The sequence below is a fragment of the Penaeus monodon genome, unplaced genomic scaffold, assembly GCF_015228065.2.
Source record: "Penaeus monodon isolate SGIC_2016 unplaced genomic scaffold, NSTDA_Pmon_1 PmonScaffold_12128, whole genome shotgun sequence".
NCBI lineage: Eukaryota > Metazoa > Arthropoda > Malacostraca > Decapoda > Penaeidae > Penaeus > Penaeus monodon.
The window spans coordinates 1-10,871 of NW_023640966.1; the positions used below are offsets into that span (position 1 = coordinate 1).

The 10,871-nt window shown below is 76.7% G+C and overlaps 1 protein-coding gene across 1 annotated transcript; it reads right to left on the reverse strand.

Moving 5' to 3' along the window:
- Positions 1–2,648: 2,648 nt before the first annotated feature.
- Positions 2,649–3,605, reverse strand: LOC119569016 (basic proline-rich protein-like). The gene has a single exon (XM_037917376.1). The coding sequence runs from the start codon at positions 3,603–3,605 to the stop codon at positions 2,649–2,651; it is 957 nt and encodes a 318-aa protein (XP_037773304.1).
- Between the last annotated feature and the right edge of the window lie 7,266 nt (positions 3,606–10,871).

The window sequence follows — 10,871 nt, forward strand, 5'->3', positions numbered from 1 at the left end:
GCCGCGGACTGCGGGCCGCGATCCGGGGCCGCGCCGATCGCGCGACGGATCGAGCCGCGCGGCGGCGCGGCCCCGGCGCGATCGGCGGCGCGCGTCGGCGCGCCGGCGGGGATCGCGCGATCGTCGGCGTCGTCCGGCGCCGCGCGATCGCGCGTCGGGCCGGTCGCGGCGCCAGCGGCCCGTCGCACGGGCGCCTCGCCGCGCCGTCGGGCGCCGACGTCGCCATCGCGCGCGCCGCGGCGGGTGCGATCCGCCGACGCGCGCGCGCGCGATCGCGCGCGTCGCCGTCCGCGCGCGCGCGCGCGCGCGCGCGTCGCCGCGCCGGCGCCCGGCGGGCGATCGATCCGCGCGTCGGCGGCGCGATCCCGCGGCTCGGCGGATCCGCCCGTCAGGCGCGGTCGGTGATCGATCGCGGCGGACGCGGGGTCGTCGCGGCGTCGCCGCGCGCCGTCGGCTCGCGGCGGGGCCGCGCGGCGCGGCGGCAGCGATCGGTCGCGATCGGCGTCGGCGTCGGCGACGCGATCGCGATCGATCGGCGCGTCGGGGCGCGGGCGCGGCGGCATCGCGCCGGCGCCGGCCGCGGGCCGTCGCGATCGGCGCGCGCGCGCGCGATCGCGCGCGGCGGCCCGACCGAACCGGCGGCGGCGCGATTCGCGCGGCCGAGGGGATCGGCTCGATCGCGGCGCGCGGATCGCGTCGGCACGCGCGGCGCGGATCGCGCGGCCGCGCGCGGATCGCGCCGTGCGCGGACGCGGACGCGGCCGCGCGCCCGCGCGATCGGGCGCCCCGGCCGGTCGGCGCGGGCCGCGACGCGCCGGCGCGCGACGGGCCGTCTCGCCGGCGCGGCGACCGACGCGGGATCGATCGTCCGGCAGCGCCGCGCGGATCGCCGCGCGCGCCGCGCGGGCGCGCCGCGGATCGCGCGTCGCCGGCGGATCGGGAGCGCACGCGGGCGGCGGAATCGCCCCCGGGCGGGCAGACCAAACCGGGCGGCGGCCCGGGGGGGATCGATCGGGGGCGGCGTCGGGGAAAAAAACCCCCCCCCGTGGCCCCCATCGGATCGCGCCGCGGGCGGGGAAACGGCGGGTCGAGCGGGGGGCGGGCGGGGTCGATCGATCCCCGGGCGCGGGCGGGTACGGGGGGATCGCCCCGGAAAAACCCAACGCGGACGGAAACGGGGGTGGGGGTCGGATCCGCCGGCGGCGGTCGGGGTCCGGGGGGGAAATCGGGGGGTCGGGGGGGGCGATAAAACGGGCGCGGAATCGGGATCCGCGGGGGAAAAAACCACGGAAAAAAGGGTCGATGATCGGGTCGGGGATCGGGCCCCGGGCGGGCGACGGGGGGATCCCGGGGGGGGCCCAAAACGTCGGCGGCGGGATCGAAACGGGCGGGCGGGGCGGGGGGGGGCCAAAACCATCCCCAAAAACCGGTATTTGAAAACCCCCGGAATATTTGCGGGGATCGGGGGGGGGCCGGGCAAAAACGGGGATCGGGATCGGGGGCGCGGGATCGGGGGGGCGGATCGGCGGGATCGGGCCCCGGGGTCGGGGCGGGGCGGGGAAACGATCGCCAACAAAGCCGGCGCGCGAATCGCGAAAGGGATCGGGTTTGGGTCGGGGAAAAATTTGATTCGGGGGTCGGGCGGGCGGGCGCGGGGCGGCGGGCGGGCCGGCGGCGGGATCGTCGGGCGGGGGGCCGGGCGGTCGCCCTCGGGGGCGCGGATCGGGGGTCGAAACGCGGGGCGCGCGGGCGCCCCGGGGCGGGGAAACGGCCCAAACGAATCGCGGGGACCCGGAAACGCGTCGGGATCGGGGGGGGGGCGGGGGGGGGGCGCGCGGCGTGATCGGGGTCCCCGGGGGGACGGCGGGTCGCCGGGGGGATCGGGAAAACGGGCGCGGGGCGGAAAAAACCCTCGGAAAGGGAACAACGAAAAAAACGGGGCCGCGGCGGGGGCGGCGGATCGATCGGCCCCGCGGTCGCAAAAACCCCGGGGGCGCGATCCCCGGGGGGATCGGGCGGCGGCCGGGGGATTCCCGGGGGATCGCCGGCGGGGCGGGGGGTCGATCGCCGGGGGAAAATTTGAACGAAACGGGGGCTCGTCCCGGGGCGGAATCGAAAACCGCTCGGGGGAGTCGGATCGGGGATCGGCGTTCGGGGAATTTGAATCGGGGAAACGGCGGGGCGGGAAACGGGGGATCGGGGGCCCTCGGGGGGGTTTGGGTATCGGGGGATTTGGGGTCGGGGTCAGGGGCGGGGAAATCGGCGGCCCGGGCGGGGCGCGGATCGGGCGACGCGCGGCGGGGATCCCCCGGGGGGATCCCAATTCCCATCCGGATCCAGGTCGCCAAACACGGGGGGGGCGAACGATCGACGGATCGCGCCCCGGTTTGGGTCGCCCAAAAAGGGTCGGGTCGGGCGGATCGATCCCGGGGGGAATCGCGGCGCCCAATCGTTTTGGGGGGGGGCTGATCCGGGGGGGGGTCGGCGGGGATCGGGGCGGGGCGGGTCGGGCGGTCGGGGGAAGACAAAACAAAGCGGGACGACCGCGGGATCGGGAAAAGGGGGTTCCCATCGTCGGGGTCGAAACGGCGGGACCGAAAACGGGGCGGGGGGTGCATCCCGGGGGTCGCCCCCAAGGGAAAATCGGGTCATCGCGGGAAACGGGATCGGGGCGACCACGGCGGGGGGAAATCGCGGGGCTCGCCGGCGAGGGGGGAATTCCCCGGGGGATCGGGGTCGGCGGATCCGATCGATCGCGCGCGGGGGCCGGGGCGGATCGTCGGTCGGCGCTCGGGGTCGAAATCGCCGGGGTCGGGGGGCGCGTCGATAATCCCGGGCGGGGGGGCGGGCGGGCGGTTCCCATTTGCGGGTTTGGCGAATCGGCGGCGATCGGAAACCCTTGGGGGGTCGCGGGGGGGCGGCGGCTGGGTCCCCGGGAAAAAGGGGGGGGCCCCGGCGGGGGCGGGAACCCGGGGGGGGAAATCCCCGGGGATCGAGGGGGGGGCGGATCGCGGGGCGGCGAAAAGTCCCAAAACGGCATCCCTCGGATCGGGTCGGGATCGGCGCCGGGGCCGGGGATCCGGGTTCCCCGATCGTGGATCGGGGAAAACCGGGGTTTCCCCGGGCCCCGATCCCGGGGCCCAGGGGCGGGGGAAAACCCCCGAAACGTCGGGAATCGGGGAATTGGTCGCCCCAAATCCCCGGTCGTCGGCGGGGTCGCGCGACAAACCCGGGGGAAACGGGGGCGCGGGCCCGGGGGGCGAAACCCCCGGGGTCGGCCCCCGGGCCGTCGGGGGTCGGGCGATCGGAGGGGGCCCCGCGGGAAACGGGTCGGGGGATCCCCGGAAAAATTTGCGATCCGGCGGGAATCCCCAATCGGGCGATTTGGCGATCGGGCGGGGAAAACGATCGGGGGGGGGATCGGGGCCCGGGGCGCGGGGGTCGGGTACGCGGCGGGAATTTTGGGTGTCGGCGCGGGTCCCCGGGATCGGTCGCGCGGGGGCGGGTGAAACCCCCCTCGGGGGATCGGATCGTCGGAAATCGCGGGGGCGCGATCGGCGTCGGGTCGGCGCCGCGCTAAACGGGGATTCGGATCGGGCGGCCATCGGAAAAAAACGCGTTTGGGGCGGCCGGGCCTTTCGGGGGGGCGGATCGGGGGTGGGCGCCAAAACCAGGGAAACGGGGCGGGGGGGTGTCGGCGGGGAAACGAAACGGGGGCACCCCCGGGGGAACAAACGGGGGGGGGGGGGCATCGCGCGGATCGGGGCGAATCGGGGCCGATCGGGGGTTCCCCGGGGGCCCAACCCAATCCCAAAAAAATTTGCGATCGCGCCCGGTCGGCGGATTTGGCGATCGGGCGGGATCGGAAAAAGGAAGCGCCCCGGGCGGGCGATCGCGGGTTCCCATCGAAAATCGCGAAACGATCGGGGGCGGGGTGGGGACGATCGGGATCGGCGGCGGCCCCGGGTCGGGGATCGCGGGCGATCCCCGGGGTCAAATCGTGGATCGCTCGGGGGCGGGCACCAAAAAACCCAACCACCCCCATGGGGGGGGGGGGGGGGGTCGGGGGTCCCAAAAATCAGGGGTCGGCCCCGGGGTCCGGCCGATTCCCCCGGGGGCCTCCGGGGGCGCGGGAATCGGGGGGGCGGGGCGCGGGGGGGGGTAAACGTCCCCCGCCCGGGGGGGTCGGGGTCGATCGGATCCCCGGGGGGGGGGGGGCGCATCGGGGGGGGGGCCCCGCGGTCGGGTTTCGTGGATCGCGGTGGCCCCCGGCGGGAAAAAACGTCGTCGGGGGCGGGCCCCGGGGGGATCGATCGGATCGTCGGGGCGGGTCGGGGGGTGGGAAAACGGGGTCGAAAAACCCCCGGGGGGGGGGAATCGCCAAACGGTCGCGGTCGGGGGGGGGGCGCGAAAAAAACCCCAAAACGACGGTCGGCGGGGGGAATCGGGCCCGGGGGATCGAAAACGGGCGCCGCGAAACCGGTGCGACGGGAAGGGGCGGTTTGGGCGGGATCGGGGGGGGGGGGGGAAAGGCGGGGGGGGGGGGCACAAAAGGGGGGGGGGGGGGGGGGCCTCGGAAAAACCCTCGGGGGAAAATCCCCGGGGGGCCAGGCGTCGCGGGGCGGGGGTCCCCATCGCGTCGGGGGGGAAATCGGGGATCGGGTCCCCGGGGCCGGGTCGGGGGCGGATCGCGGCGATCGGCCCCGGGGGGGGGCGCCGCGGGGTCGGGTCGGCACGCCGGGCGGGGATCGGGATCGGCGGCGGGGGATATCGGGGTCGATCGGGCTCGGGATCGGGCGGTCGAGATTGGGCGATCGGCGTCGGGCGGCACATCGGCGATCCGGGGGGCGCGTCGGTAATCGGGATCGCGCGGCGGATCGCGGATCGCGCGATCGGGGGGCGTCGGTCGGGTCGGGCGCGGGATCGTCGGCGGGCGGCCCCGGGGGGGCGGATCGGGCGTCGCCCCGATCGGTCGCGGGCGCGATCGGATCGCGGTCGCGACGGCGGCGATCGATCGATCGGGTCGATCCGTCGCGATCGGGCCAATCGGTCGGGCGTCGATCGGGGGATCGTCGCGGGGATGGTCGGCCGAGCGGCGCGGGATCGGAATCGCGGGCGCGGTCGTCGGCGGGATCGGTCGGGTCGGGGCGTCGGGATCGCGCGGGCGTCGCGATCGATCGCGGCGGATCGTCGGCGGGCGCGGCGGCGGGGGGGATCGGGGGATCGCGGGGATCGCGTCGGATCGGGTCGCGGATCAGCGGTCGGGATCGATCGCGCGCGATGCGATCGGGGGCGGCGATCGCGCGCGGCGGCGCGGATCGCGCGGGGTCGATCGCGCCGTCGTCGGATCCGGATCGTCGGCGCGGGTCGCGTCGGCGGCGGGATCGGCGTCGGTCGGGTCGGCGGGGATCGACGCTTTGACGATCCGCGGCGGTCGATCGTCGGGACGCGTGAAGGAATCGGGGGCGGCGGGATCGGTCGTGGGGCGATCGGCGGCGGGGGATCGGGGCGCGGAGATCGTTCGCGCGTCGATCGGGGATCGGTCGATCCGGGATCGGGTGATGTCTCGGCGGTGATCGGTCGCGGACGGGGGACGCGCGTCGCGACGGGCGGGCCGGCGGGCGGATCGCGGATCGGTCGCGGGCGAAACGGCGATCGGGCGGTCGATCGGATGCGTCGATCGCGGATCGCGCGGCGGCGCGGGGGCGGGGATCGCGGCGTCGGGGCGGGTGCGTCGGGATCGGGATCGGGGGGCGAGGGGTCGGGATCGCGATCGGCGCGGTAGGGGTCGGCGATCGGGCGATCGCGGACGATCGGGCGGATCGGGGGGGATCGACGGGGGATCCGGTCGCAAGTCGGCGGCGCGCGGGCGGCGATCGCGACGATCGATCGGCGGCGTCGGGCGATCGGGAGGTGGTCGAGGCGGGAATCGGGCGGCGGGCGCGCGGGTATCGCCGGGGGCTCCGGCGGCGCCGGATCGTCATCGGGGCCGTCGCGATCGGTGCGGCGGGGCGGACGGGGGGGCGAGGCGCGGGATCGGTCGGCGATGGCGTGATCGGGAGCGATCGCGTCGGGCGGATCGGATCGGATCGCGATCGCGGTCGGGATCGCGGCGTCGATCGCGCGGCGATGGCGGGGATCGGCGGGCGGCCGGCGTCGGGGCGACGCGCGGCGATCGGGGGGATCGATCGGTCGGCGACGTCGTCGATCGGATCGATCGGTCGGCGTCGTCGCGCGGCATCGCGGCGGCGGCGGTCGGTCGATCGCGTCGGCGGATCCGGCGCGATCGCGCGCTATCGGCGATCGGATCGGGTCGGGTCGGCATTCGCGATCGGGATGGCGGGGCTCTCGCGGGCGGCCCGGGGTCGGGGCGATCGGGCGGTCGATCGGCGGCGCGATCGCGGGCTCGGCGCGCGGGGATCGCGCGGCGGCGAACGCGGATCGGCGCGGTGATGCGATCGGCGGGCGTCGGGATCGGGCGCGGGCGGCCTCGGGATCGATCGGCGCGCGGAAGGGGTCGAACCTCGGGGTCGGTCGGGGATCGGATCGGCGAATCGGCGCGGATCGCGATCGGCGGCGACGCGGAATCGGGTCGGCCGTCGGCGAGGGCGATCGGCGGCGGCCATCGGCTCGAGTCGGGGGAATCGGCCGGGGCTCGAGGGTCGGGATCGATCGGGATCGCGAGGCGATCGATCGGCGGCGGGCGCGATCGCGGGTCGCGGCGCGGATCGTCCGGGGTCGGCGGGACGCTGGGCGGGGTCGATCGCGCGGAATCGCGGCGGCTACGGGATCGGGATCGGGTCGAAGGGTCGGATCGGATCGGGACCCCGGGGGTCGGCGACGGGCGGCGATCGATCGGCGGACGCGGCCGCGGAGCGGCGCGCGCGCGGATCGCGATCGCGGGGTCGGTCGGGGGGCGATCGGTCGGGCGGCGATCGGAGATCGCGGGCGAAGCGCGGGCGCGGGCGGATCTGGATCGGTCGGATATCGGCGGGGCGTCGCGTCGGGCGGATCGGGCGGCGGGATCGCGCGGGGGGCGGCGGGCGATTCGGCGGTCGCGTCGGCGGCGCGCGTCGGCGGGTGGCGATCGGCGATCGGGCGGCGGGGGGAATTGGGGCGATCGGGGCGGTATCGGATCGGGGGGCTCGCGCGATCGGTCGCGAATCGTCGGCCCGGCGATCGCGTCGAATCGGGGCGGGGGTCGGGCGATCGGCGATCGTCGGGCGATCTCGCGGTGACGCGCGACGCCGGATCGGTCGTCGTAGGCTCGATCGCGGCGGGTCGATCGGACGATCGGCGATCCGGCGGGATCGCGGCGATCGGGCGGTCGCGCGTCCGGGGGCGATCTGGGTCGCGCGGCGTCGGGTCGCGGGCGGCGGATCGCGCCGGGGTCGGGGTCGGCGGGGGGGTCGCGCGGAAATCGGATCGGACGGGGTCGGCGGATCGCGTCGGCGATCGCGGCGCGGCGGCGCGGCGGGGCGGGATCGCGGGTCGCGCGAACGGGGGCGTGCGGATCGGGGCCCCGGGGGCGCGGGATCGACGGATCGGCGTCGTCTCCGGCGCGACGGGACGCGATCGGGGACGCGGCGCGGATCCGGGGCGCGGGTCGCGATCGCATCGCGGGGCGTCGGCGTCGGGCGGCGGTCGCGCGTCGGTCGGGATCGCGCGTCGCGCGTCGCGGATCGGCGCGGCGGACGCGGCCGATCGGGCGATCGGGCGATTCGGGTCGGCGGCGGTCGCGCGGCGCGATCGGATCGGCGCGTCCGCGGGAATCGTCCGATCGGGTCGGGGCTCGGGGGGGCGGGAATCGGATCGTCGCGCGATCGGGGCGGGTCGCGGATCGCACGATCGGGCGGGGGGCGATCGGCGGGGATCGGTCGGCGACGGCGGCGGATCGTCGGGGGCGGGGGGGATCGCGGGCGGCGGGGCGATCGGCGCGGTCGATCGGGTGGGGGCGCGGGGCGATCGATCGGCGGCGGCGGGTCGCGGCGCGCGCGTCGCGATCGGGCGGGCGAATCGGGCGGCGGCGGCGGAGCGATCTCGGCGGGCGCGCGTCATCGGGCGCGGGGCGGCGGGGGCGCGGCGGGTCGGTCGGCGATCGGCGGGCGATCGCGCGGCGCCGGGTCGGGATCGATGCGGATCGATCGTCGGGTCGCGTCCCGATCGGATCGCGGGGCGGATCCGGGACGGGGGGTCGATCGCGGCGCGGGCGGGCGGGGCGATCGATCGTCGCGACGGGCGTCAGGGTCGGCGGAGGTCGCGCGGTCGGGGTCGAACGGCGCGCGGAAGGGGGGTCGGATCGCGGCGTCGGGCATCGGCGCGGCGACGGCGGCGCGGTCGCGCGGGCGATCGGCGTCGGCGGTCGATCGGAGGATCGTCGCCGGGGCGACGCTCCGGGTGTCCGTCGTACGCGGGGGCGACGATCGGCGCGGATCGATCGGCGTCGCGCGCGGTCGTGGGGATCGGGCGCGGCGATACGGGGATCGATCGCGTCGGCGGTGGGGGCGCGGGATCGGGCGGATCGGTCGGGATCGTCGCGGATCAGGGCGGTCGGGCGGGGGTGGGTCGGGCGCGGGTCCGCCGGGGGGGCGGGTCGGCGGTCGCGGGTCGCGAATCGGGGGCCCTCGGGCTCGATCGATCGGGCGATCGGTCGGGCATCGGATCGCGGCGGCGTCGCGGATGGCGGCGGCGGACGGCGGAGTCTCGTCGCGCGATCGTCGCGCGGGCATCGTCGATCGATCGTCCGCGTCGAAACGGGATCGCCGATCGACGGATCGTCATCGGGGCGGCGAACGCGAATCGGGAAATCGGATCGGGCGGCAGCGGAGCGGTCGCGGGGGAAACATCGGTCGCGCGGATCCGCGGCCCCGGGCGGCATCGTCGCGCCATCGCGGTCGATCGGATCGGATGGGGGAATCGGCGCCGCGGCGCGAACGGCACGCGGGGATCGCGAACGCGTCTCGATCGTCCGCGAGCGGATCTCGGGGCCATCGGGCGGGTCGGCGGTCCGCACGCGCGAATCGGCGCGACCGCGCAAAACGGCGCGCGCGGGCGGTCGTCGATCGTCGTCGGTCGGTCGCGCATCGACGCGATCGGGCCGGATCGATCGGCGGATCCGGATCGGGAGCGGTCGCGGCGGGGCCGCGATCGATCCGGATCGATCGCGCGGTCGCGCGATCGGGATCGGCGGGCGATCCGGATCGGGCGGGATCGATCGTCGCGGATCGGGATCGTCGGTCCGGGCGTGGGATCGGTCATCGATGCGTCGCGATCGCGCGAATCGGCGCGGCGTCGATCGTCCGATCGATCGTGGGCGATCGGACGGCGATCGCGCCCGGCAATCGTCGGGATCGGGATCTCGGCAACCGATCGGGCGGGGAATCGGGTCGCGGATCGGCGGATCGCGTCGCGTCGGTCGATCGTCGGCGCGGGATCGATCGCAACGACGATCCGCGGGATGCGCGCGGGATCCGGCGCTCGGTCGGGTCGCGGTCGGTCGCGGTCGCGATCGCGGTCGAATCGCCCATCGCGATCGGGATCGCGATCCGCGGTCGGGGACGTATCCGCCGCCGGCGCGTCGGGGCGCGATCGCGCGGGGATCGGGGAATCGTCGCGCGTCGCCGGGTCGGCGGGATCAGTCGATCGTCGTCGCGGGCGATCGCATCGCGGGTGCGCGGAATCGGGCGATCCGAATCGGGCCGGGGATCGATCGGGGATCGGTCGGGCGCGATCGGCGGCGGGGAACGGTCGGATCCGATCGGCGCCCGCCCTCGGCGGCCGGATCCGGATCGTCAATCGCGCTGATCGCGGCGAAGGGTCCGGCGGCGGGTTCGCATCGGGGACCGCGTTTTGGGGGAAACGATCGGTCGCCGGACGGAATCGCGGGACGGATCGCCGGGCTCGCGGTCGATCGCGCGATCGCGGCGATCGCGCGATCGGAATGGCGGGTCGTCGGGCGCCGACGCGCGGATCGGTCGATCGATCGTGGCGGGGCGGCCGATCGTCGCGGGATCGCGGCGGTCGCGGGTCGGATCGTCGGATGGGGCGTGCACGTCGAGCGTCCGCGCGATCGCGTCGGCGATCGGGATCGGATCGCGGGCGGCGCGTCGCGGACGTCGGGATCGAGGGCGGGATCGATCGGAATCGCGGCGGATCGCGATCGGGAATCGGCGACGTCGCGCGACGCGATCGCAGATCCGGGCCCATCGCGGATCGCGGGGTCGGGGCGCGGAGTCTACGCGATCCCGCCACGTCGATCGATCGGCGGCGGATCGGATCGTCGATCGGGGATCGGTCGTTCGGTTCGCGGAAACGGAGCGCGGGCGTCGCGATCGATCGGTCGCGGCGCGCGGATCGTCGTCGGGCACGCGGGATCCGCGGCGTCGCGGGTCGATCGATCGGGTCGCCGATCGGATCGGATCCGCGATCCGGTCGATCGAATCGTCGCGGATCGATCGCGATCGGCCCATCGGAATCGCGCGGCCCGACGTCGCGATCGAATCGATCGGGCGTCGCGGCGCATCGCGTCGCCCATCGCCGAATCGCCGGGATCGCGCGTCGTGCCAGATCGAATCTCCGACGGCCCGCGCGGGATCGGCGCGGCGCGGATCAGATCGTGCGCGCGGAGGCGACGGGGTCGACGAAGGTCGGATCGGCGATCGCGGTCGCGGCCGGCGATAACGCGCGTCGGGCGGGGATCGGCGCGGTCGGCCGCGGATCGGGGCGGTTTGATCGCGGGGATCGGATCGGATCGGCGCGAGGGGGGGACCGGGTCTTTGGGGGAAATCGGGGTCGGGGGCCGGTCGTCGTCCGGATCCGGGGGGATTTGGGGGGATTTTGGGGCGGGCGGTCGTCCGGGCCCAAAACGGGCT

What these genes read in the sequence shown, in the direction of transcription:
- LOC119569016 (XM_037917376.1), bottom strand. Translation starts at nt 3,605, where the DNA reads ATGGCCGCCCGATCCGAATCCCCGTTTAGCGCGGCGCCGACCCGACGC.